Genomic DNA, 26,290 nt, shown 5'->3' with positions numbered 1-26,290 from the left:
TTTGTGGACATAACATTACAAACTGGGGAGAAAATCCAGCCCAAATGTCAAAACACAGAGCCAAAATGATTCTGAATTTCCTTAAAAACACATTTTGAGAAAGAAAGAGAAAAATTCTTCCCCATTTCCCCAATCCCCTTGTCCCAAGGGGAGAGTGTAAAATCATGTACATCTTTGCTAATATTTTATAAAAAAACAAATAACTAGATATAAGTACAATTTAACTTATTATTTTCTCTTCAATTTGCTTTTTATAGCTGACATGTTAATTTCATTTTGAACATGGTATGCCAAATATCCTGAGCTTCCAGGAATAAAGTCACGTAGCTCCCCAAGGAATTTCTTCATGGAATCAATTGATATATAACCTACAAAATTAAAAATATATATACATTTGAAATCCTATTGTACTATTACACTATTTGTTTTTCAATGTCTTTGATTTATTAGAATTAAGATTTTTAAATAATGTTTTTAGAAAGAAGTAAAAAGAAGAAATAATACCAGTGAGAAGATTCTCCATGAAACTTGATAATTATTAGGGAACACCTTTCTTCCCGACTCCCCACTCCGTCCAACCTTCTACCTCCTTTTATTTTATTTTAAATGTTTATGTATTATTGAGAGACAGAGAGACACAGAGCGTGAGCAGGGGAGGGATGGAGAGAGGGGGAGACACAGAATCTGAAGTAGGCTCCAGGCTCCGAGCTGTCAGCACAAGACACAGGGCTCAAACTCACAAACTGCGAGATCATGACCTGAGTCCAAGTCGGTCGCCCAAACAACTGAGCCACTCAGGCGCCTCTACCTCCTTTTAAAACACAAATATTTCGGGGTGCCTGGGTGGTTCAGTAGGTTAAATGTACAACTTTGACTCATGTCATGATCTTGCAGTTCGTGGGCTCAAGCCCTGCATTGGGCTCTGTGCCAACAGCTGAGAGCCTGGAGCCTGCTTTGGATTCTGCATCTCCCTCTCTCTCTGCCCCTCCCCTGCTCACACTCTGTCTCTCTCTGTCTCTCAAAAATGAATAAATGTAAAAATATTTTTTTTAATAATAAATAAAACACAAATTTTGATTACCCACTTTGACTACTGAGAGTGTAATGTCCAGGTTGGGGATAAAACATAAAGTACTTAGACTAAAATAACTGGGAAATGTGTCTGGCTTAGAGTATAATCACTCAGAACTATCTATCCAACTAGCTACTAACAGCATCAACAGCTCATCTTCACCAGCAGAGCTGGGAACACTTTCCTGCATGGCTAACACTGGGATAACATTGTTTAATAAGAAATTAAGGAAAGCCAATATTACTGCTTAGTCAACAAGGGTTTTGGGTGTGAGTAATTTTGATGTCATTAATAATCTGAAATTGATAAGAGTATCAAAAAACACCCACCTAGAATGCAGAGAGCTTAAGGACTCAATAACATTAAGCAATATTACCTTGATAGCAACTGCTTATCTGAGTGATTATATTTTAAGTGTATTGTGTTTGTAGTTTATATTAAAACTGAAACCTAGTTTAAAAGTAAATACTGTATGAGAAAAACTCTGATAGAGCTCAAAGATGATTGAGTTTAAAACACCACCATCAACATGTGGTACATATGCATATAATTTGATTGCTTCTAATAATAGATAATAAATTCACAGCTAATAAATTAACTATGAATTAAATAATATAAAACTGAGTAGTGCCTTTAAAGATATTTTAATCATAATCATTTACTTCAGAAAATCTCTTGAAATACTATTACTACACTCTACGTGGTTCATGATTTTTGCCTAATGACTAGGTTCTGTATAAAATAAACTAGTGCAGAAAAATATTAACATTTAGTTAACTGCACATATACACAGTATGTGAAGTTTCTAAAGATATGTATGAGGATAGGAGTTTTAAAAATAATTATTATATTGATAAAAATATTCCTATAATTATAAGAAGGACATTTATGCATCAGAAATAGATTATTGTAGCAGTTTTGAAGTAATTATGACTTTTGGCTGAAGTCAACTGATGCCCAATTTATACTAGCTTAAACAAAAAGGGAGTGTACTAGAAAGACACTGCCATATCAACCAAGCTTGTGAAGAAGGCAGGCATGTTGCTGGGCCTCAGAAGTAACTAGCTCTCATTGTTGTCTCTTACTGGTATCCAGTTTTTCTCTACATGTTAATTTCATTTTCCTTTCTTGAGGCAAGTTGGCTTTAGTAGAAAACATGGGCCCCCAATGCTCCCAAGTTTTGTATCTTAGAGCTATGGTTACCTGAATGAGAATGATTTGACTGGCTGCATTCCATGTCAAAAAATCTAGAGAAAAGCTGTGACTGGCCCAACTTATATCAGGTAATCGTTCCCAAAGCAACTGTTAGAGGTGAAGAGCAAGCTCATGTTTTAGAAAATGACTGTTTCTGTGTAACCCAGATGAACTGGGGGGCGGGGCGGGGGGGCGAGAAAAAAGAGTTCCTAGGAAAGGTATTCTTGGTGGAGGATTCCATAAGTGTCTGTGGTAACCAGCCTCCCAAATGGCCCTAAATGATCCCTATCTCTTAGTGTTCACCAGTTTCTGTAGTCTCTGGAAGGAGATTCTGTATTTGGGTGTGTCTTTGTGACCAATAGCACATGGTCGAAGTGATGGTTTGTCACTTCTAAGAGTAGGATAAAAAAAGCATAGTGGCTTCTGTCTTGGGTAGGCTCTTTTCCCTCTTGCAGTTCTCTCTCTGAGGAAAGCAAGCTACCATGATGTGAACAGCCCTTATGGATAGGCCCACATGATGAGGAGTAGGGCCTTGAGCTGAAAATCAGCAAAGACCCAAGCCTGTCAACAACCACATGAGTGAGCTTTGAAATGTATTTCCCAGTTCTAGTTGTGCCTTGGAGTAACTGTAGCCTGGCTAACAACTTGACTGTAACCTTGTGAAAGACTCTAAGACGGAAATATCTAAGATGCTCCTGGATTCTTGGCCCTCAGAAACTATCAAGTAATAAATGTTCATTGTTTTAAACTGCTAACTTTTAGAGCAATTTGTTACACAGTAATAGATAACTAATAAAGTACCTATGATAAGTTCCCAAACTTTTAATTATCAGAACTTTTTGGTTTGAAAATTTTGCCTGCAAGATATTTACTCTTTTTTTTTATTAATAATACATGTAGCTATCAATCAGAACTTCTTCTGATAACCAGTGATATCAGACTGAAAGAATTTAATTCCAGTCAAAAGCAAAAACCAAACAAAAAACAGACCAAAAAAAAAAAATCCCTTGATATTTTATAGGACATTTGGCACTATCTGAAGACATTTTTCGTTGTCACAATTTGGGGCCACTGGGTTCTATGGCATAGCTCCAATTTGTATTTTCTGCAACCTAACATCTAATTAGTTCTATTTTAAGAGATTTATCATTCATTGAGCTAAATCTAACCCGTTTTGAGGAAGAGACAATTAAGTTATAGTCACAGAAATTACTACCACTGCCTAAATTAGAACTGTCATTCACTACATTCCAACAAGTTATTCCTTCCTGTACAAGCAGATGGGCATGATTTTAAAAAAGGAAGTACTTGTCATTTTATATCAAAATTAAAGACAAATGAATTATCTCTAAAAATTGAAACTTTCTTCCAAGAAAGTGCTATAAAATTTTAACGTAGGGGTGCCTAGATGGCTCTATTGGAAAAGCATGTGACTCTTGATCTTGGGGTCATGAATTTGAGCCCCACGATGGGTATAAAGATTACTCAAGATAAATAAATAAAATTTTTTGTAATTTTTATTTAATTTATTTTTTTAATTTACATCCAATTTAGTTAGCATATAGTGCAACAATGATTTCAGGAGTAGATTCCTTAATGCCCCTTACCCCTTTAGCCCATCCCCCTCCCACAACCCCTCCAGCAACCCTCTGTTTGTTCTCCATATTTATGAGTCTCTTATGTTTTCATTCCCTTCCTTGTTTTTATATTATTTTTGCTTCACTTCCCTTATGTTCATCTGTTTTGTATCCTAAAGTCCTCATATGAGTGAAGTCATATGATATTTGTCTTTTTCTGACTGACTACCCTCTAGTTCCATCCACATAGTTGCAAATGGCAACATTTCATTCTTTTTGATTGCTGAGTAATACTCCATTGTATATGTATATACCACATCTTCTTTATCCATTCATCCATCGATGGACATTTGGGCTCTTCCCATACTTTGGCTATTGTTGGTAGTGCTACTATAAACACTGGGGTGTATGAGCCCCTTTCGAAACAGCACACCTGTATCCCTTGGATAAATACGTAGTAGTGCAATTGCTGGGTCACAGGGTAGTTCTATTTCTAATTTTTTGAGGAACCTCCATACTGTTTTCCAGAGTGGCTGCACCAGTTTGCATTCCCACCAGCAGTGCAAAAGAAATCCTCTTTCTCTGCATCCTCGCCAAAATCTGTTGTTGCCTGACTTGTTAGCCATTCTGACAGGTGTGAGGTGGTATCTCATTGTGGTTTTGAGTTGTATGTCCCTGATGATGAGTGATGTTGAGCATTTTTTCCTGTGTCGGTTGGCCATCTGGATGTGTTCTTTGGAGAAGTGTCTACTCATGTCTTTTGCCCATTTCTTCACTGGATTATTTGTTTTCTGGGTGTTGAGTTTGATAAGTTCTTTATAGATTTTGGATACTAACCCTTTATCTGATATGTCATTTGCAAATATCTTCTCCCATTCCACAGGTTACCTTTTAGTTTCGCTGATTGTTTCCTTTGCTGTTTAGAAGCCTTTTATTTTCATGAGGTCCCAATAGTTTATTTTGCTTTTGTGTCCCTTGCCTCCAGAGACGTGTTGAGTAAGAAGTTGCTGTGGCCAAGGTCAAAGAGGTTTTTGTCTGCTTTCTCCTTGAGGATTTTGATGGCTTCCTGTCTTACATTGAGGTCTTTCATCCATTTTGAGTTTATTTTTGTGTATGGTGTAAGAAAGTGGTCCAGGTTCATTCTTCTGCATGTCACCATCCAGTTTTCCCAGCACCACTTGCTGAAGAGACTGTCTTTATTCCATTGGATATTCTTTCCTGCTTTGTCAAAGATAGTTGGCCATACATTTGTGGGTCCATTTCTGGGTTCTCTATTCTGTTCCATTGATCTGAGTGTCTGTTCTTGTGCCAGTACCATACTGTCTTGATGATTACAGCTTTGTGATACAGCTTGAAGTCTGGGATTGTGAAACCAGCTTTGGTTTTCTTTTTCAAGATTGCTTTGACTATTCTGGGTCTTTTCTGATTCCATACAAATTTTAGAATTATTTGTTCTGGCTCTGTGAAGAATGCTGGTATTATTTTGATAGGGATTGCATTGAATATGTAGATTGCTTTGGGTAGTATTGACATTTTAACAATATTTGTTCTTCCTATCCAGGAGCATGGAATCTTTTTCCATTTTTTTGTGTGTGTCTTCTTCAATTTCTTTCATAAGCTTTCTATAGTTTTTGGTGTATAGATTTTTCACCTCTTTGGTTAGATTTATTCCTAGGTATTTTATGGTTTTTGGTGCAATTGTAAATGGGATCGATTCCTTGATTTCTCTTTCTGTTTCTTCATTGTTGGTGTATAGGAATGCAACCAATTTCTGTGCATTGATTTTATATTCTGCCTTTTGCTGAATTCATGGATCAGTTCTAGCAGTTTTTTGGTGGAATCTTTTGGGTTCTCCATATAGAGTACCATGTCATCTGTGAAGAGTGAAAGTTTCACGTCCTCCTGGCCGATTTGGATGCCTTTTATTTCTTTTTATTTCTCAATCATGTCTGATTGCTGAGGCTAAGACTTCCAATACTATGTTGAATAACAGTGGTGAAAGTGGACGTCCCTGTCTTGTCCTTGACCTTGGGGGGAAAGCTCTCAGTTTTTCCCCATTGGGGATGATATTAGGGGTGGGTCTTTCATATATGGCTGTTATGATCTTGAGGTATAATTCTTCTATCCCTACTTTCTTACAAGTTTTTATCAAGACGGGATGCTGTATTTGGTCAAATGCTTTCTCTGCATCTATTGAGAGGGTCATGTGGTTCTTGTCCTTTCTTTTATTAATTTGATGAACCACATTGATTGTTTTGTGGATATTGAACCAGCCCTGCATCCCAGGTATAAATCCCACTTGGTCGTGGTGAATAATTTTTTAAATATATTATTGGATCTGGTTGGCTAATATCTTGAGTATTTTTGCATCCATGTTCATCAAGGTAATTGGTCTATAGTTCTCCTTTTTACTGGGGGCTTTGGTTTTGGAATCAAGGTAATGCTGGCTTCATAGAAAGAGTTTGTAAGTTTTTCTTCCATTTCTATTTTTTGGAACAGCTTCAAGAGAATAGGTGTTAACTCCTCCTTAAATGTTTGGTAGAATGCCCCTGGACAGCCATCTGGCTCTGGACTCTTGTTTTTTGGGAGATTTTTGATTACTAATTTGATTTCTTTACTGGTTATGGGTCTGTTCAAATTTTCTATTTCTTCCTGTTTCAGTTTTGATAGTGTATATGTTTCTAGGAATTTGTCCATTTCTTCCAGATTGCCCATTTTATTGGCATATAATTGCTTATAATATTCTCTTATAATTGTTTTTATTTCTGCTGTGTTGGTTGTGATCTCTCCCTTTCATTCTTGATTTTATTTATTTGGGTCCTTTCCTTTTTCTTTTTGATCAAACTGGCTAGTGGTTTATCAATTTTGTTAATTCTGTCAAAGAACCAGCTTCTGGTTTCATTGATCTGTTCTCCTGGGTTTTTTTGTTTCAATAGCATTGATTTCTGCTGTAATCTTTATTTCCTGTCTTCTGCTGGTTTGGGTTTTTGTTTTTGTTTTTGTTTTTGTTTTTGTTTTTTCTGTTCTTTTTCTAGCTCTTTAAGGTGCAAGGTTAGGTTGTGTATCTGTGACCTTTCTTCCTTCTTTAGGAAGGCCTGGATTGCTATATACTTCCCTCTTATGACCGCCGTTGCTGCGTCCCAGAGGTTTTGGGCTGTAGTGTTATCATTTTCATTGGCTCCCATGTACTTTTTAATTTCCTCTTTAACTTCTTGGTTAGCCAATTCGTTCTTTAGTAGGATGTTCTTTAGTCTCCAAGTATTTGCTATCTTTCCAAATGTTTAGTGTTTCATAGTGTTGTGGTCTGAAAATACGCATGGCATGATCTTGATCTTTTTGTACTTGTTGAGGGCAATAAATAAATAAATTTTTAAAAATAAAATTTTAATGTGGAAACTTAAAGAAAGAAAATAATTAGTAAGAAAATTTTTAAAAATCAGAAAATTTTACTATTGTTCTACCTATAAAATGAAAAAAAGACTATCACAAGTTAAAATTTTACTTTAAAAATTCTGGCTAATGATTATTTTTTATATTTTTTTATTATTTTATTTTTATTTTTTATTTTAGAGAGAGAGGTGTGGGGTGGGGAGAGGGACAGAGGGAGGAGAGAGACAGAGAAAGAAAGAGAATCCCGAGCAGGCACTGCACTCAGTGCATAGTCTGACACAGGAGTCAATCCCATGACCCTGGGACCACAGCCTGAGCTGAAGTCAGGAGTCAGATGCTCAACTGACTGAGCCACCCAGGCACCCTGACTAATGATTATTTCTACAGTTCTTTTTCAGTTTGTTTTTAATATAACACTATCATGTCTTTTGAATAGTCAGACAGCAATGAAACATAGAGCAGCATTGTTACGTGTCCAAATCTAAGCATTTGTCTTTATTGTGCTGATTTTAACATTTATCATTGATTTTTTTTAAATGTTATCAAATGTTTGATATGTCCAAATGAACATGGGACATTTAGTAACTGGTGATAGAGTTGCCTGAAAAAAAAATCAATACCAGTAACATGCCACAACCATGGTTTAAGGGGTACTTGCATTTTATCTGAATGTTTAGGTCTAGGGATAAGTCAGGGTAGCAGTCACTATTCCCAATATTAGAACTTAAGTACTTCTACATAGTTCATTGTCCTTTGCAGTCCACATTTACTCCTCAAAGGCCCAGAACTGACTTCTCCGCTATCAAAGCTGGGTAGCAGTTTTCTTTGATGTCCCTAAGATTCAGTCTCAACCTACACATTAAAAGTTCTTTTTCAAAGTGCTTTTCTAAAGGCCAATTTATTACTCAGATGAACAGGAGGAAAAAAAAATGAAACAAATGGCTAGACAAAATGGTAAGAAGGAATAATACTATGAGAGAAGACATCTAGGAATCTGTGGACTACTTGCAAGAGGTAGTTTTGACACTCGTAAAGAAAGTGTGAGAAAAATACAAATGATTTTTAAAATGAAATTTCAAAAACCTGTATTTTTTAAGTTGCTGTATTTTAAAGACAATTTTTTTTTAATCTCTATTTTAAAAAAAAGATCAATGACATTACTGAATACCACCCAGATCAAAGTATCTAACTATCCACCTCATTTAGCACTAAGTCCCAGAGGCCACTTTTCAACTGGTTCCCTAAGTTCCATCCTCTCACATCAGCCTTAGTAAGCCATTTTTTCTTTACATCGGGCACTGGAAAAACCAAATATGGAGTCCACGGACACCTGAGAACCTCTCTAAATTATATGTGAAGTTTGTGTATTATGTTTGTGTGTGTGTGTATGCTAGGGAAAGGGGTCTATGTTTCATCAGATTCTCAAAGGAAACTATGATTACAGTGGTCCATATAATTTATCTTCCAAATTGGTATGCCTGAGAGTAAAAAACTGATGCCAGGACAACAGGCATAAACTGGGACTGTCTTATGTAAAAACATGGATGTATATTCACACTACCAATAGACCAGTGTTTTAACAGAAAATATGGGGCCTATCTTAGGGTCAATTCTACAGATTTATTTAATGTAAATGATATCTCTTCTATTAGTATATGTAACAGAAGGGACTCTACTTGCCAGGCTAGTACAACAGCAGCTTTATTGTACAAAATATTCTTTTGTTTCTTCCCTACTTGGGTTTTCTCTAAATTTTATTTTAAATTACCTGTTACCATGTTGTTCACTGGATAATTCTGAAGAGGGAAGTACATCTGCTTTTCCGTAACTGGAGTCCTTATAAAATGCTTTTCTCTGCTATAAAATGAAACATACAGAAAGTCATATTTATATTTGGGTTTTTTTCCTGAAAAATTATTCCAGGCAATATGTAATCTATTTGCTCTTTTTTTTTTAAATTTTTTTAAAGTTTATGCAAGGGAGGGGCAAGGGAGGGGCAAGGGAGGGACAGAAAGAGAGGGAGAGAAAGAGAATCCTAAGCAGGCTCTGCAATGTCAGTGAGGAGGATGCGGGGCTTGAACCCACAAACCATGAGATCATGACCTGAGCCGAAATCAAGAGTCAGATGATCAACTGACTGAACTGCCCTGGCACCCCAATAATCTACTTGCTCTTAATCAGATTTCAGTTTTATTGGGTGAAATGTTAAATGTGAACTTTTGTGCTTCTAAGTAATACAAGGGCCCATTCAGTTTTCCTGGCCACTTGACAAAGCAAATTTTTAATGTAGAAATCTAAGTCTTTTTTTTCAATATTCTGAAAAGCATAATAATTCAATAATACTTTATAATTAGATAAAATACATATATACATATGTAATCTTAAATATGCTAAAAAAAGCAGAGTGGGTTCTATTTTAAGTAATCACAGCATTTTTGTTATTCAGTGTTTAAATAACTGAAACTCTGTCAACTAGTACTTCAATACTGTAATAAATAAAAAATGATATCTGGGAAAATCATGAGGTATACTGATTCTGAAGTAACTTCTGAGTTAAAAAGAAAAAAAGTTAAATTATTCCGAGTGTGGTTGTATCGTATAATTAATTACATTCTAACTTTTAAGAGCTAAGTAGTTTTCAACTAAAAGATCCTATTTTTTAACTATGCCAAATAACAATGTTTGCTATATTTAGCCTGTATATAATTAATAGCTAATATAATTATGAAAACAAAAACCTCAATAATTAAAAATTGGGGTCATCCTTTATTATTTTCCTTTAAAAATCTAAAATTAGGGGCGCCTGGGTGGCTCAGTCGGTTGAGTGGCCGACTTCAGCTCAGGTCATGATCTCGCGGTCCATGAGTTCAAGTCCCGCGTCAGGCTCTGTGCTGACAGCTCAGAGACTGGAGCCTGTTTCAGATTCTGTGTCTCCCTCTCTCTGACCCTCCCCTGTTCATGCTCTGTCTCTCTCTGTCTCAAAAATAAATAAACGTTAAAAAAAAATTTCTAAAAAATAAAAAAATTAAAAAAAAAATAAAAATCTAAAATTACAGTTAGTATAGTAAAAACTTTATTTTCAATTTGTTTAAAAATTAGATTTCATCTGAAGTCTTCTTCTTCCTTTTTTTTCATCTGAACTCTTCTAAAAGAAACTATGGCTCACTTAGGATAAGATCCTTCAAATAAAGCAAAATAATATTCCCAAAAGAATCAGAAACTGAAAGGGATAACCTTTATTATTATTATTTATCAAGGCTCTAAAATTTTTGGCTAAGCAATGAGATGGAGGAGGAGAGGGAAAGAAATGGAAGACATATCTAGTTAAAAGGAAGAAGCAATCTTTCATATTAACAAATTACCCTGAAAAGCCAAGAGAATCAACTGAAATATTTCTAGAATCTTAAAGATTCCAAGTGGGTAGTTATAAGACAAATACTGCCAAATCAATCACTTTACTTTATAATAGTAATAACTAATAAAAAATAAAATGAAAAAAAAACCTGATCCAATCCACAGCAGCAGCAAAATTCATAAAAATCTATAATAACCAACACAAGAAATATATGATTCTTTATGTAGGAAAGTAGGAAACTTTACTCAGATATAGAAAAGAAAAGTAGGGGTGCCTGGGTGGCTCAGTTGGTTAAGCGTCCCACTTCGGCTCAGGTCATGACCTCGCCGCTGGTGAGTTCGAGCCCTGTATTGGACTCTCTGCTGACAGCTGGCAGCATGGAGCCTGCTTCAGATTCTGTGTCTCCTGCTCTGTCTGCCCCTCCCCAGCTCATGCTCTGTTGCTTTCTGTCAAAAGTAAATAAACATTAAAAAAAATTTTCTTAAATAAAAGAAAAATAAAGAAAAACAGAAAACATTCTCCTGGATAGGAATACTGAAAATTATAAAGGCCTAGGGATTCTCAAATTTAAGTTTAACACAATTCTCAATAAAATCCCAAAGGGATTTTAGAGGTTAAGAAAAAATAATTCTAAAATTTACCTGAACAACAACATATTAGAAAATCAAATAGGAGGCAGACCGAATGTATAATAGAATGAAAAAAAAAAACAAAAACCTAGCAACAATCTTAAAAGACATACAAGATTTGTATGAAAAAAAATATGAAAATGTTCCTTAAGGGCCAAAAAGAAAATTTAAAAAAGTGGGGGGAAAAAATACCATTTTCTTAGATAGGAAGATTTGGTATCAAAAATAGTCTCCTTAAGTTAATCTATAATTTTTTTTTGTAATGTCACTAAAAATAATAATTTTTGAAAATATTAACAAGGTGGTTCTAAAATTCAAATAGAAAAATAAACCAGAAAGAATAGCTAAGCATTAGGTAAAAACTAAGTAAGTACAAATAAACTATGGATTTAATTAATTATAAAAAATAAAATAAAAATAAAAGTCTTCTGTAAAAACAAAAAGAATAGCTAAGAAAATCTGAAAAAGAGTAAAGAAGAGAAACTAGCACTAGATATTAAATCATATTATAACTAACTAAAACAGAGTGGTGCTGTTGTATGACAAATGAATGGAATATAAAAATATAAAATCCAGAAATAGACCAAAATACTTTCAGGGAACTAACCTATAATAAAGGTGGCATTTTAAGACAGTGAGGGAAAAGATGAATTATTGAATCAATAGCCACAAGTAGGGTAGCTATCTGCAGGAAAAAAAGAAAAAGAAAGTACATCCCCACCTCATATCTTATGTCAAGATATACTCCAAATGTGTCACAGATTTAAATTGGAAGATAAAGTCATCATTAAGAAGAAACCATAGCAAAAAATATTGATGGTAATAATCTTTTTTAAAATTTTTTTAATGATTATTTATTTTTGAGACAGAGACAGAGCGTGAGCAGGGGAGGGGCAGAGAGAGAAGGAGACGCAGATTCTGAAGTAGGCTCCAGGCTCTGAGCTGTCAGCACAGAACCCAATGCAGGGCTTGAACTCACAAGCTGTGAGATCATGACCTGAGCCGAAGTTGGACACTTAACGGACTGAGCCACCCAGGGGCTCCACTGATGATAATAATCTTAAGAGTAGGAAGACTTTCCTAAGTACAATACAAAACCCAGAAAACCATTAAAGAAAATGTTAATAAGTATGAATGTATACAGTAAAACATTTCTGCATGATAAAACCTAACTTTTTTTTAATGTTTATATTTGAGAGAGAGAGAGGGAGCAGGGGAGAGGCAGAGAGAGAGAGAGGAAGACAGAAGATAGGAAGTGGGCTCTGTGCTGACAGCAGAGATCCCAGTGCAGGGCTTGAACCCACAAACCATGAGACCATGTCCTGAGCCGAAGCTGGACGCTTAACCAATTGAGCCACCCAGGCACCCTCAAAACTTAACATTTTTGAAGTCGAAGACGGAGACGCCTGAGTGGCTCAGTCGTTTAAGTGTCCAGCTCTTGGTTTTAGCTCAGGTCATGATCTCACAGCTTTGTGTGTTGACCTCGCAGCTTTGTGGATTCTAGCCCCAAGTTGGGCTCTGTGCTATGTGGAGCCTGCTTGGGATTCTCGCTCTCCCTCTCTCTCTGCCCCTCCCCAACTTGCACTGTCTCTGTCTCTCTCAAATAAATAAATACATAAAAAATAAAGTCAAAAGACAATAGGCTAGGAATTATTAATTGTAATTTATTTCACAAAGAAGTAATTCTCCTAAAAGGTAAAGAGTTCTTATCAAAAAATAAAAATAAAAATAAAAATAAAACTCAATCGATAGGAAAATGTGCAAAGGATATGAACAAACAGTTCACAGAAAAGGAGATACAAGTGATTCTCAAACATCTGAAGACACTCAGCCTCATTCATAATAATAGCAATTCAAACAAAACTAGAGTGAGATACCATTTTATACCTATTAGATTGGCAAAGACCAAAATATATGATAGCACACTGTATTGGAGAAGGTGCAGGTGAAAGAAGGGTGACTAACTATCCCAGTTTACCCTGGATTTAGGGGTTGCTCAGGAGACAGAGCTTTTCAGTGTTAAAACCAAGACAATCCTTAGCAAACCTGGATGTTTGTTGGTAAACAAACCTGAGAAAGGCACTTTTAAATATAACCAGTAGGAGCATAAATTGGTTTTACCTATATGGAAAGTAATTTGATAAGACCTATCAAGGATACAAATCTGCATACCTTTTGACCTAGCAATTCACCTCCTAAGAATTACCCTACAGATACTTGCACACATACAAAATGACATTACATGATCATCCACTGAAGCACCACTTTTAATAGCAAACTAGAAATGACCTAACAGTCCACTGAAATAAGGGACTAGGTAAATAAATTATGACAAATTCATACCGTGGAATACTATACAGTACAAAAATGAAAAAGCTCTTTATGTAATAATATGGAATGATCTCTAAGGTAAAATGATTGAGTGAAAGAAGGCAAGGGACTGAACAGGGCTTATAGTCTATCACTATTTGTGAGAAAAAGGAGAAATGAAAATATTTATATTAATTTGCTAGTATATGCACATATAAGAAACTAGTAATAATGGTTGCTTCTGAGAGAGCAATTGGCTTGTTAGGGACCAGTATTTTCACAGTGTCCCCTTTTGTATATATTAGATTTTGATAATTAAAATTTGAAAATAGAATAATATGTAGGCATGAAGAACTGAGGAAAAGATTTTTAAAAGGAAAATAATCAGTTTGGGACTTGCCTTGTCAGGTATTAAGATACATAAATAAAGTTATATAATTTAAAAGAATATTATATTGAGAGAGAAATAGATCCACAGATTAATGGAATAAAACCGTCTAAAAATAGATCTCCATATACGTAAAAACAACCTATGACAAAGGGAAATTACCCATCAATTAGAAATAGATTTATTATTCAAAAAACCCCATGGAAATTTCTTATTTGTAAAACAAAATCAATTTTGATCTCCTACTACCATAAACCAAAATAAATATCTGCAGAATTTAAAACTGATTTTACATTTGAATGGGCAAGAACTTTTCCAAGTATAAAAGCAATAGAAGAAATTATAAAGGAAAAGTGATCAGTTTAATGGTAAAAAAATTTAAACTTGTATCTCTAAAATAGTATAAGCCAGACAACAAACTGAGGATAAAATGTGACAAACTGGCAAAAGGATAATATAGCTATTATATAAAGTTGTCAGACAAGTTGATAAGAAAAACAATGTGACCCCACACACACACAAAAAGGGAGAAAGAATAAAAACTAACCACAGAAAAGGAAATATAAAATGCTAATAAACAAATTCAAAAAGGCTCAAAGCCATTAGTAATCAAAGAAAAATAAAAATTAAAACAAAATGTATTTGTATAAAATAGCAAGAAATGTACTAATGTTAGTGGTTATCTCCAAGTGGTGCGGTTGTTTATAATTTAAATTTTCTTTATTTTATTTTCTATTTTGACAAATCACACGCATTAAGTTTCCAACAGAATAATTAAATTCATGCAATTTTCAGAAGATTTTGGGAACATATTGAGAAGTGAAAATAGCATAGTGATTAAGAGTTTGGATTCTGGATCAGCTAGACTTAGCTTCAAATTCAGTTTCACTATGTAAGTAATGTTGGGTGACAGCTCTCTGAACCTGTTTCCTCAATTGTAAAATGAGGCTAATAGTATTTATCTATCTTATAAGGTTATGAGAATCAAATGAACTGATTAGCTCACAGGTGTCTTGTATTTAGCAAGTGTTTAATAACAGGTTCATCACTTAGTATTCAGTATCACTAGTAGTATGCCAACAAAATATATGCTGAGTAGGTTCAAAGTATTTTATCTATGTTCACACTGCACCCTCTGGTGGTTCCACAAAGAAAAGGCTCTAGGTTAGATACCTACCTAAGGTATCTATTCATATCCTTTGTCTATTGTTATTGTTTTTAGATTGGACATATTTTCCCCAGATTTGTAAGCCTCCTTTGTATTTTTTAAAGAAACTAGTTTTTTTCAGATGTTTTTCCCCAGTGTATATTTTTCTTTTGACTTGATGTATGGTATTTTTATTGCCACATACAAGTTTAAAATATCTGTGGTAGTCAAACTTAATCTTTTCCTCTATGGCTTCTGAGTTTTGCAGGACAACCATTTCTTGAAGAATTTATGTATCTGATATCTTTTCTAGTCAAATGAATCACTGGGAGTTACCTTTTATTTTCGATTTCTCAGCCTTCTCTTACAAGGCCCTTAAGAATATCTTCATGGTCTTACCTCCTCTATTTTTATTTTTCTGCCTCTCTTTACCAGTTTCTTGTCTCAAAAAGCATAACAAGTAAATTCAAAGGAGTGCTATACATAGATATCCCAAGCCTTAAAAATATTGATTCTCAGACTTAAGTGATAGAATATCTAGAAGTCGACCATGAAACAATGTTTTACTAAACTTAATTAAATACAAAACTTTGGGTAAATTAGATAACAACTAACTTTAAATTATAACAAATCAAATAGTAGGTACAAAAGGTATAAGAAAAAATTATGGAAGAAAAACTTAAAATTGAAAAAACTATATAAAGTAAACCCGTTTTTATATTGAAGAGAGACAGCTACTATTGGATCATTTTTATTTCAGCAATCAAATACCAGACCTTTGAAAAGCCAGTACTCTCTGAGTATTTGAAAGCCATGGAACTGGAAAATACAGAATTAGGACTAGATTACGAATAAGACTGAAACAAAGGGGGCCTCTCATAGATTGGCTCTAACACAATGGCAAGTCCATGATTGTCTTTTTAATTTCTTGAACCAAAGTGACTACATCACAAACAATTTAGAAAGGAAGGGGGAAAATCACTTAGAACTTCCAATCCTAATAAAATTACTGCTAATATATAGTATATTTCCCTATTTAGAAAATATTTAAAAAGTAATATAACAGCACTACTTATACATAAATTCTTGTTTCTTTTCTGCAAGAATAGTCTAGCATAGTGGTTGGCTCTGGAATTAGAACGACCCAGTTTAAATCCAACTTTTCCCCACTTAATAATAAAAGTTTATATGGCTTTGGGAAAATTAATCTATCTAACCATAGATTTATTTTTCTGTAAAATGGCAATGGTAATAATTATAGTATCAATCTTGTAAGAAGATGGTAAAAATTAGAGGTGCTTGGGTGGCTCAGTCAGTTAAGTGTTCCATTTTGTCTCAGGTCATGATCTCCCAGATCGTGGATTCAAGCCCTGAATCGGGCTCTGTGCTGACAGCTCTGAGCCTGGAGCCTGCTGCAGATTCTGTGTCTCCCTCTCTCTCTGCCCCTACCCGACCCATGCTCTGTCTCTCTGTCTTTCAAAAATAAACGTTAAAAAAAAATTTTAAAAGAAAAGAAGACAGTGAAAATTAAATGAGATAAACACAGTTAGTGCTCCAAGATGCCTACATTGAATTGAATATCAATGAAGTAGATGAATTCAATACCTTTTGGATAGTTCTTTTTTGTGATATATTGCTAGTTCACTGCTTTCCTTAAGGTCCTCAGTTTCCTTTGGTGTTACTTCATCATGCTGTGGATAGCAAAAGAAATCACATTTTTAAAAATCACATCAATGATCCAATCAAATGTTTTTTCAGAAAGCAAAAAAGTAAATTAGCAATATATACCGAGAGTCTTAAAATTTTTATACACTTAGGTACATTCAATCTAGTTTGGTGTCAAAAACTTACAAAATTTTGTACACACACACAATTATACTATTTGTTTTTAGGTATATGTGATGAGGACCAGAATTGTTAAAATATCAGCTGTGGTTGTAGTAGATAGTAAAATTTGAACTAATTTTATTCTCCTATCAACTTTGGAAATTTTCCCTAATGTGGCCATATTACTTTTTAGTTTAGTGCCTGGGTGGCTCATTCGGTTAAGTGTCGGACTCTTGATTTCAGCTCAGATCATGATATGGTTCATGAGTTTAAGCCTTGCTTTTGCACTGTTAGTACAGAACATGCATGGGATTCTGTTTTCCTCTCTCTCTGCCCACCCACCCCCACACATGTTCTCTCTCTCTCTCAAAAATAAATAAATATTTAAAAGATAAGGAAAAAAAATTATTAATTAAACTTAAAATTCTTGACTTGAAGATTCCTAGGCTTCCTATAAATTATAGATCAAAACTATGAAGTAAGCTGAACAAATTGTATTTCCCCTTCAAAATTAAAATGGAGTATTTAGCATGGAGTTATGAAAGAATCAAACATGCATTAAGCTTTTCAAAAAGATTATGTGAAAGTGACTCAGATACTGGTACCTATCACATAATATATTTACTTAATATGCCTTTGGGAAATATCTGTTTATGTCACAAATGTCCAAACAATAACATAACACTCCTCAAATTACTTACCAGATTTATGCATGTTGTTGCCATTCGATGAAATACCTTCTACTTATATATTCTATGGTTACATTATTATAATTGCCTAATATTCAATATCAATCAATATCTTGAAAGAACAAGTCACTTATCATAAAATCATATAATTTCCAGAGCCAGTCATCAATACAGGCATGTTCTACTAATTTTTTCATAGAAAAAATATTGGATTGGGTTGGAGCAGAGAAAATTTTGTTCCATTTTGCTAATATCTAGTATGTGAACTAAAACAGGTTTTTACCTTCTCTTTACCTCAGGTCTCTCATTTCTAAAACTGAATGATTAAATTAATGAGCTTTAAGGAGCTTTTAGCTCTAAAGTTCTGGCTTACTCAATAATAACTGTCAAATAACAATCATTCTATCACCACTCGTGTCCCTGAAAACAATATGACAAGCCAAGGATTGGATATTTTGATCCTTAGTACAACATAGCCAAAGACACTAAAATAACGGTTATTTTCAGATGATGACAACTTGGGGGAAAAAAAACAATTTAATAAAAGGAATACAAAACATATAAGTTAATTGCTTGGCTCCAGAAATATAAAGATTTCTGAAAAATTCCAAACACTGAAAAGTTAAATAATACAGTAAGTAGTATATACCTTTCACCTAGATTCACAAAGCATTAACATTTTTATCACTCTGCTGGTCCATTTGAAAATACTTGCAGATAATATGACATTTCACTCCTTAATCTTTAACTTGTGTTGTTGGTTTTTTTTAATGTTTATTTATTTTTGAGAGAGAGAGAGAGAGAGAGAGAGAGAGAGTGGAAGCGTGGGAGGGGCAGAGAGAAGGGGACAGGATCCGAAGTGGGCTCTGTGCTGACAGAAGTAAGCCCAATGCATGGCTTGAACTTATGAACTGTGAGATCATGACCTGAGCCAAAGTCTGACAACTGACCCAAAGTCTGACAACTGAACCACTAGGTGCCCCTAGCTTGCCTTGGCTTTAAAAAGCATTCTTTTATTTTTATAATGCCACCATCATAATTAAGACAATTAACATTAATTAAATATTACCTACTAGTCCATCTTTAAATTTTTCTGATTGTTCTCAAAATGTCTTTTTTACTTTTTATTTTAAAAATATCCAGAATCGGGGTGCCTGGGTGGCTCAGTTGGTTAAGCTTACAACTCTTGATTTCAACTCAGGTCATGATCCTGAGGTTCATCAGTTCGAGCCCTGCATCAGGCTCTGTGCTGATAGTGCAAAGCCTGCTTGGGATTCTCTCTCTCCATCTCTCTCTGCTCCTCCCCTGCTCGTGTTCACTCTCTCTCAAAATAAATAGATATTTATTTTTTAAAATATCCAGAATCCAATCAAGGTTTATACATCACACTTGGCTATATATCTCTTCATCTAGAACAGTGTCCCTGCTTTTTTATTTTTTATGGCATTGTTTTAAAGAGTCTAAGCCAGTTAGTTATTTTGTGATGTGTCTCACATTCTGGAATTCTCTGAGTGTTTACTCATAATTGGATTAAGGTTAATTAGGTTAAACATTTTGAATAAGAACACTTTATAGAAAATATTGTATACTTTTATTATATCACCTCAAGCTGAACATAATGAGAGGTTATTCCAATATTGGTGATGCTAAATTTGACCAGTTGTTTAAGGTGGTATCTGCCAGATCTCTCCATTGTGAAGGCGTATCGCTTACCTTTGTAACTACTAAGTAATCTGTGGGGTGATAATTTGAGATCATGGTTTTAACATCCATTAATGACCCTGCCTAAATCAATTATTTTACTGGGGGTGGTAAAATGGGGATTTTATATTCTACCAATGTTTCTATATTTAAATTTTTTTAAGTTTTATTTGTTTTTTTGTTTTTTGGGGTTTTTGTTTTGTTTTTTTTTGTTTTTTTTTTTTTGAGACAGACAGAGACAGTACAAGCAAGGGAAGGGCAAAGAGAGAGGGAGAGAGAGAATCCCAAACAGGCTCTATGCTGCCAGCGAGGAGCCAGACATTAGGCTCAAAGCCATGAACCATGAGATCATGATCTGAACCAAAACCAATAGTCAGACACTCAACCAACTGAGTCGCCCAGGCGTCCGTGTATTTATTAGTTGCTATTTTATAAAGAAGTTTCTCTTATTCCATGTTTTCTTTCCTTCCTTCCATCACTCCTTCCTTCCTTCCTTTATTCCTCTTCCCACCTCATTTCCTCTCTTCCTTCTGTTCTTATTTTCCTTTCTTTATTCCTTTGGAGCATCACTACTGAATCATGGATTCTTTTAAATTTAATTCATTCCTGTCATTCTTTTTGATGCTCAAATTACCCCAAATTTGGCTATTGCATAAAAATTTTGAAGTAAGTCAAAAGCATAGGCAAATTTGAAGCAGAATAGCAAAAGCTATAAAACAGTCAATTTTCAGTTTTGTACACATTTATTGACAGGTGTTATTGAAGATATTTAAGAAATGACACAACAGAGGGATTAGTAAATCAGAATCTATGCTGGCAGTAAGGGTGCCTAGATGGTTCAGTCAGTGGAGTGTACCACTCTTGATCTTGGGGTTGTGAGTTCAAGCCGTGTGTTGGGTGTAGAGATTACTTAATAAAATAAAATAAAATCTTTAAAAAAAATTAAAAGGAAGAATTATCTATTCTGGCCATAAAAAAAACTGGGTAAATACTGTGCACCTATTACTCCCTTAATATTAGTGATAGAAGCAAATTTTCAAATTTTTTACGTGAATAATACAATAAAAATATCTCAATTTCATCAATGTGCTAGTGTAAAAACAATGTCAGACTAGATTATATTCAATAAAAGCATGTCCTTTAAATTCTATAATCTGGATCATTGGTTTTAATATGTCACAAGTAAACATTTTTAAGATTACATTGCTTTCAAAAATTTTTGAAACTGTAGATTCTAACCAAATACCTTTATTTACTCTTACCTTTTCTATCTGAAAATGTTGATCTTGTTCCCAAATAAAATTACCAAGTTTTCTTCTTATTTCTGTGGTAAGAAAAACAAATCCAATACTATTTTTTAAAGTAACTTTGTAGAGTTTTCTGAAATTTACCTGAAGTCTGAAATTTCTAAGCCAGCATTATTCCACTTGCATCAAACTCACCTAAGATAGTTGTTTAAAATGCAGATTCCTATTGAATCAGATGAATGAGGAGCTCAGGAATTTGCATTTCTAACAAACTCCCCAGATGGTTCCAAAGCACTATAAGAATCATTATTGTAAACTTTTTCTGCTGGAGTATAGGTCTTCATTAGATGTTTGTATCTTTAGGCCAACCATTAATAAAGAAGACAATCTACAGTCAAAATAAAAGGTATAAAATTCCCAAATTTGTAGAGTAGAGGTCCTCAAGAATTCAATAATTTGGTAAAAGAGGAGTGGAAGAGAAACATGTCTAGTGGGCATAGTAGTGTGTGTGTGTGTGTGTGTGTGTGTGTGTGTGTGTGTGTGTATGTGTGTGTGTTTTAAAAGTTTATTTATTTTGAGGGGGGAGGGGCAGAGAGAGAGGAAGAGAGAGAGAAGCTCAAGCAGGCTCTACACTGTCAATGCAGAGCCCAACACGGGGCTCAAACCCACAAACCATGAGATCATGACATGAGTCAAAGCCAAGAGTTGGATGCTTAACTGACTGAGCCACTCAAGTGCCCCTAGGTCACATTCTTAATGATCTCAAAAGTTTCCATAGTAGCCCACTTGCAGACAAAAAGGTAACATCCCTCTAGACCTATGTCATCCAATATAGTTGCCACTGTACTAGCTATTTATCACTACCATATTGAAATGTATGGCTAGTCCAGATTGAGATGTACTAAAAGTGTAAAATAAAGTCTGGATTTCAAAGATTTAGCATCAAAAAAAGAATGTAAATATCCCAATGATTTTTTTATTTGTTATATATTGAAATAATATTTTAGATACATTAGGTTAAATAAATATATTAAAATTAATTTCACCTAGTAATTTCATCTATTTTTATTCACTGACTTCTTATTTATACTAGAGAATTTAAAATCAATATGTGGCTCACATTTGCATCTCACACTTCTACTAGACAATACTGGGCTAGGTAGATAATAATGTATACTTTTCAATCTTAAAAAGGAGCATGTTTTCACTGAAAACAGATTTCTTTAATTTAAATACATTTTAATGTAAGATGCTAAACTCAAAGACAGGAGTAATAATTTAAAATCAGGTCAGATAGTCATTCTATAATATAAGCCCCGTGAAGGTGGATATTCACTGATTTGCACAGTTTTTGAGTAAATTAGTTCGCCTATCCAGTCATTAATTTATTTGTATAACATTTTGGAACAATTTATTGTTATAACCAGCTCTCACAAGGACATCAACTGTGGAAGGAATCCAATCTTTGGGGTTTCTAAAGCTCTTCTATAGAAATCTTTTTCAAGTTGTTTTGTTTCGTTTTGTGCTTTGTTTTAAATAGTCTGCTTACTGGGACTTTGTTTTAGCTTCAGTCTGTCTTTCTAAGGACAGACACACATATATCAAGAATTGGGTAATATGCAAGACCTAAAATGGAGTATTTAAGGTTACCCCACAAAAGATAGGGAAATGATGTTCCAAGCAGGGAGTACTAAAAGAACCAATCTCAGAAGCAGTTTATTAACTTGCCCTTTATAGGATTGCTGAAATAATTAACATGAAAGTACTTTTATTTTTTTTATTTTTTTTAAAATGTTTATTTATTTTTGAGACAGAGAAAGACAGAGCATGAATGTGGGAGGGTCAGAGAGAGAGGGAGACACAGAATCTGAAACAGGCTCTGGACTCTGAGCTGTCAGCACAGAGCCCGACGTGGGGCTGGAACTCACGGACTGCGAGATCATGACGTGAGCCAAAGTTGGACGCTTAACCGACTGAGCCACCCAGGTGCTCCAGTACTTTTAAAAGTGTAAAGAACGGGGGCACCTAGGTGGCTCAGTTGCTTAAGCATCCGATTCTTGGCTTTAGTGCAGGTCATGATCTCATGGTTCGTGAATTGGAACTTGCTGAAGTTCACAAAACTAGTAAGTATTGGATCCTAGCCAGTAGGCACTGTGAGGGCAAGATCTGCTTTTTGTCATATTCTGCACTGAATCCCCAGTATCTGGGTTGAAACCTGACACACAGTAGGAGTTTAGTGAATGTGTGAATGAACAATAAACAAAGCTAGAATATACACCCAAGGAAATGTGATCCCAAGTCCCTTTCCACTTATATTCAATGATACAAAACACAAAAATCTCTGAGAACAAAGCTCAGTAAAGTTGGGTGACCTGTCTGGATCTGGCTAACAGAGATTGGATGACTGATCTTTGCTAACCTTTTTGCAGGCATGCAGGAGGAAGAATGAAGTGACCTAAAGCCACCGAATTTTTTACTTCAGCATTAGCCACTGCGGAGAGATAGTAGGCATGAAAAACTGTAGCGTTATCTTCTATGTAATCAAGGCTCTGATATATCCTAGGAGAAAGAAAGGGAGATATTTTAAGTTACAAAATAAAGAAGAATGTATTCAACCTTTCAAAAGAAAGAATAAACGAGTGAAAGTAGGGATAATTAGGTGTAGGCAATTAGGACACTGGGGAATAAGAGAGTGGGGTGGGCAGCCAGGGTGGTGACCAGACTTCTGCTTTGTAAACATAATGGAACAGCGATGTGAAGGGGGGTCGTAGGTGGGCAGATTGGAGGCAGAGCAACCTGTCTGAAAGCTACTGTTACATTCCGTGCCAGAGGTAATGCGGGCGTGTGCGAAGGTGGTTGCAGTACCAAGAACTTTTACAGGGTACGTGACCACAGGGTACGTGTTTGGCCACTGACCGATCAACGGGGTGGAGTTGTTATTTCCAAAAAACTCCCTATGGTTTTCAGTTTGACAGCACAGGACTTGGTGCAGGTGTGAGGGGACAATCAGGAGATTTGGTTTAAACATATTGAATGTGATGGGCCTTCAAGGCACCACGTAAACTTGTGGGAGAGACAGCTGGAAACGTAACCCTGGAACTTGGGCGGACTCGTGAACCAAGTAGGAGGCCATGTCGCTGTGTCGGAAAGGAGAAGAGAAAGGTCATTTATATCCCTCCCCGCTTCCCATCTAGGGCTGAAAACTTGCTCATTTCCAGTCTATTCCTGTGATCGATACTTATTAGGGGCCTGCAACTTCCAACGCCAGCTGCTGACTCATCGTGACCCAACAGGCACTGCCAGGTGGCCTTCAGGTACCTCAGCGTGTCTGGGTGGGAGGCATCACAGCTGAACAGGAAGTCGGCGGCCCTTGGGTCACTGATGGAGCCCCCTTCGGCCACTGTGGAGGTAAGAGCACAAGGTGAGCCTAGCAACTACCCTGGGACCAAAGCACCAGAGCGAGAAGGGATGCTCAGTTCACCACCTCACCCACCCCTTCCGCCCAGCTGCCTACCCCAGAACTGCCTCAGTTCTCCGCCGACGCTGCGGCAGAACCAACCCCGCTGCCCTTGAAACATGGCGTCCGGCTGCTTTCGGGGATGTGGGGGCGGGGCCTACCGGGGATCGCTGATTGGTCCGAGGTGCAAAGCCACGCTCAATGATTGGTTCTCAGAGTAATGGGCGGGAAAAGCCTGCGGCAAGAAGGTGAGGAGTCTGGCTGGCACTGCTGGAGCGCTGACCGGCTCTGGGGCTGTGGAGAGACCGTTCAGCTTTCCCCTGACATTGCGGAGAGCGCCTAGTCACGTTGGTGAGTTTTAAACCCTCAGTATTCAAGTTATTGTGCTATTGTTACAGGCATGGGCACAGGTTCTGTGGCATCAAGCGTTATTTTGCAGCAAAACTCATTGTATCATTTCATTTATAAGTGTTTCAGTTACAATCTCTAAAGATAAGGAGTTTCAAAAAAGCAAAACCACAATACCATTATCACACTTAAAAATAGTAATTCTTTAATATTGTCAAATTTCACCGGTGCCGAAATTTCCGGTTTTTTCAAAATTATGTTTTTCTTTTACAGTTTCCACCACCACCACACTTCGCTTCCTTGCATCACTTTTGATAAACTCTATTTTCCTGGTGTTGGGTCCATTAAATCTAAACTCTCAAAAATACTGATATAAAGCCTATAAAACATTTTACTATCTTTTTTAATGCCTGCAGGTTCTGTAACAATGGTTCCTTATTCATTTCTGTTATTAGCTATTTGTGCCTTTTTATTTCTTAGTCTCACCAGAAGTTTGTCAATATTATTAGCCTTTTCAAAGAACAAACTTGTGGCTCTTTGTTGATACTCTTTTATGTGTTTCTTCTCTATGCCATTAATTTCTGTTTTTATAATTTCTTTGGTTTTAAATTGCTGTTCTATTAATTTCTTGAAAGAGGAGTGATTTTCATTCTTTTATTTCCTAATATGTGCAGATAAGGCTATAAATTTCCTTAAAACTGTGTGCCGTGCCACAGTTTTCAAGATGTCATTTTTATTGTTCAATTCAACATATTTTCAGCCTTCTAATATGTTATCTGACCCATGGGTTATTTAAAATACTTTAAAGTTTCCAAACACGTGATTATTTATTTAGTTAGCTATTGTTAATGATTCCTGGTTTAAATGCATTAAGATAAAAGAATATGGCCTATATGCTTATAATCCTTTGAAATTTGTTGAAATTTCCCTTATGATTGAAGTGTATGGTCAGTGTTATGTTTGTGTTTGCAAAGAATATTCTATCTGAGTGTTGGGTACAGCATTCTGCATATGTTCATTGGGTCAAGTTTATTCATCATATTGTCACATTTTTCTGCCAATGACTAAATGGAGCATATTAAAATCTCCTTTGTGGATTTATGGATTTCTTGTTAATTTTTTCTTTATATATATTGAAATCATTGTGTTAGGCGCATGGTAATGTTTATTTCGTACTTTCTAGTTGACTGAACTATTAAGCATTTAAATAGGAAAGGCAAAACTTTTTAAAACATATGAATAAAACGGGAGAATACCTCTTGGTCCTCTGAGTAGAGAATAATTTTTTTTTTTTTTTTGAGAATAATTTTTTAACAGACACAAGTATTAACCATTAGAAGATATTTGCAGTATAATCGGGGTGGCTGGGTGGCCTAGTCGGTTAAGCATCTGGCTTCAGCTCAGGTCACGATCTCGTGGTTTGTGAGTTCGGGCCCCGCGTCAGGCTCTGCTGACAGCTCAGAGCCTGGAGCCTGCTTCGGATTCTGTGTCTCCCTCTCTCTCTGCCCCTCCTCCACTGGTGCTCTCTCTCTCTCAAATAAACATTTCAAAAATTACAACAAATAAAAAGAAGATATTTGCAGTATGAATAACCAACAAAGGATGGGTACCTAGAACACAAACGTAACCCTATGAATCAATGAGACAAACAGCACAATGGAAAATATGGGCAAACACCTGAATAGACATTTCATAGAAGAAAATTAAGTGGCCAGTAAACTTAGAAAAATATTCTCAACCACGGGGACAATTAGGGAAATGCAAACTAAAACTACAAGATACCGTTATGTACCCACTTTACTGATAAAAATTGAGTTAGCAAAGACATATAGTAATGGGAACTCCCACTTGGAGTGGGAATGTAAATTGGCAGTCACTTTGACCAACAATTCAGCACTCCTTACTTGAAGATGTGCATACCCTATGTTAGCATTTATTAGATATATACCTTCAGAAACT

At 35.5% G+C, this 26,290-nt stretch overlaps 1 protein-coding gene across 2 annotated transcripts; it reads right to left on the bottom strand.

The window, feature by feature from the left end:
* Window positions 1-210: 210 nt before the first annotated feature.
* Window positions 211-26,290, bottom strand: TERB2 (telomere repeat binding bouquet formation protein 2). Of its 2 annotated transcripts, none has more exons than XM_049613553.1 (7): window positions 24,041-26,290; window positions 23,845-23,926; window positions 22,946-23,085; window positions 20,542-20,603; window positions 16,668-16,753; window positions 9,002-9,090; window positions 211-368 (listed from the first exon to the last, which is right to left on the bottom strand). In XM_049613553.1, the coding sequence occupies exons 1-7, from the start codon at window positions 24,102-24,104 to the stop codon at window positions 229-231; spliced, it is 663 nt and encodes a 220-aa protein (XP_049469510.1). In that variant the 5' UTR covers window positions 24,105-26,290; the 3' UTR covers window positions 211-228. The 2 variants fall into 2 exon arrangements, with proteins under 2 accessions (XP_049469510.1, XP_049469511.1); XM_049613554.1 differs by lacking the exon at window positions 211-368 and adding an exon at window positions 3,820-7,184.

This window comes from Panthera uncia (genome assembly GCF_023721935.1).
Source record: "Panthera uncia isolate 11264 chromosome B3 unlocalized genomic scaffold, Puncia_PCG_1.0 HiC_scaffold_1, whole genome shotgun sequence".
NCBI classification, from domain to species: Eukaryota; Metazoa; Chordata; class Mammalia; order Carnivora; family Felidae; genus Panthera; species Panthera uncia.
The sequence above is the reverse complement of the archived record's forward strand: the minus strand, read 5'-3'. Positions and strand labels throughout refer to the sequence as shown.

Coding starts and splice junctions, on each gene's coding strand:
- TERB2 (XM_049613553.1), bottom strand. CDS start 24,104: ATGTTTCAAGGGCAGCGGGGTTGGTTCTGCCGCAGCGTCGGCGGAGAA. Junction 9,091..16,667: donor AAAAAAGAACTATCCAAAAG/GTATTGAATTCA, acceptor TTCATTTTATAG/CAGAGAAAAGCATTTTATAA. Junction 369..9,001: donor AGTGAACAACATGGTAACAG/GTAATTTAAAAT, acceptor TTAATTTTGTAG/GTTATATATCAATTGATTCC.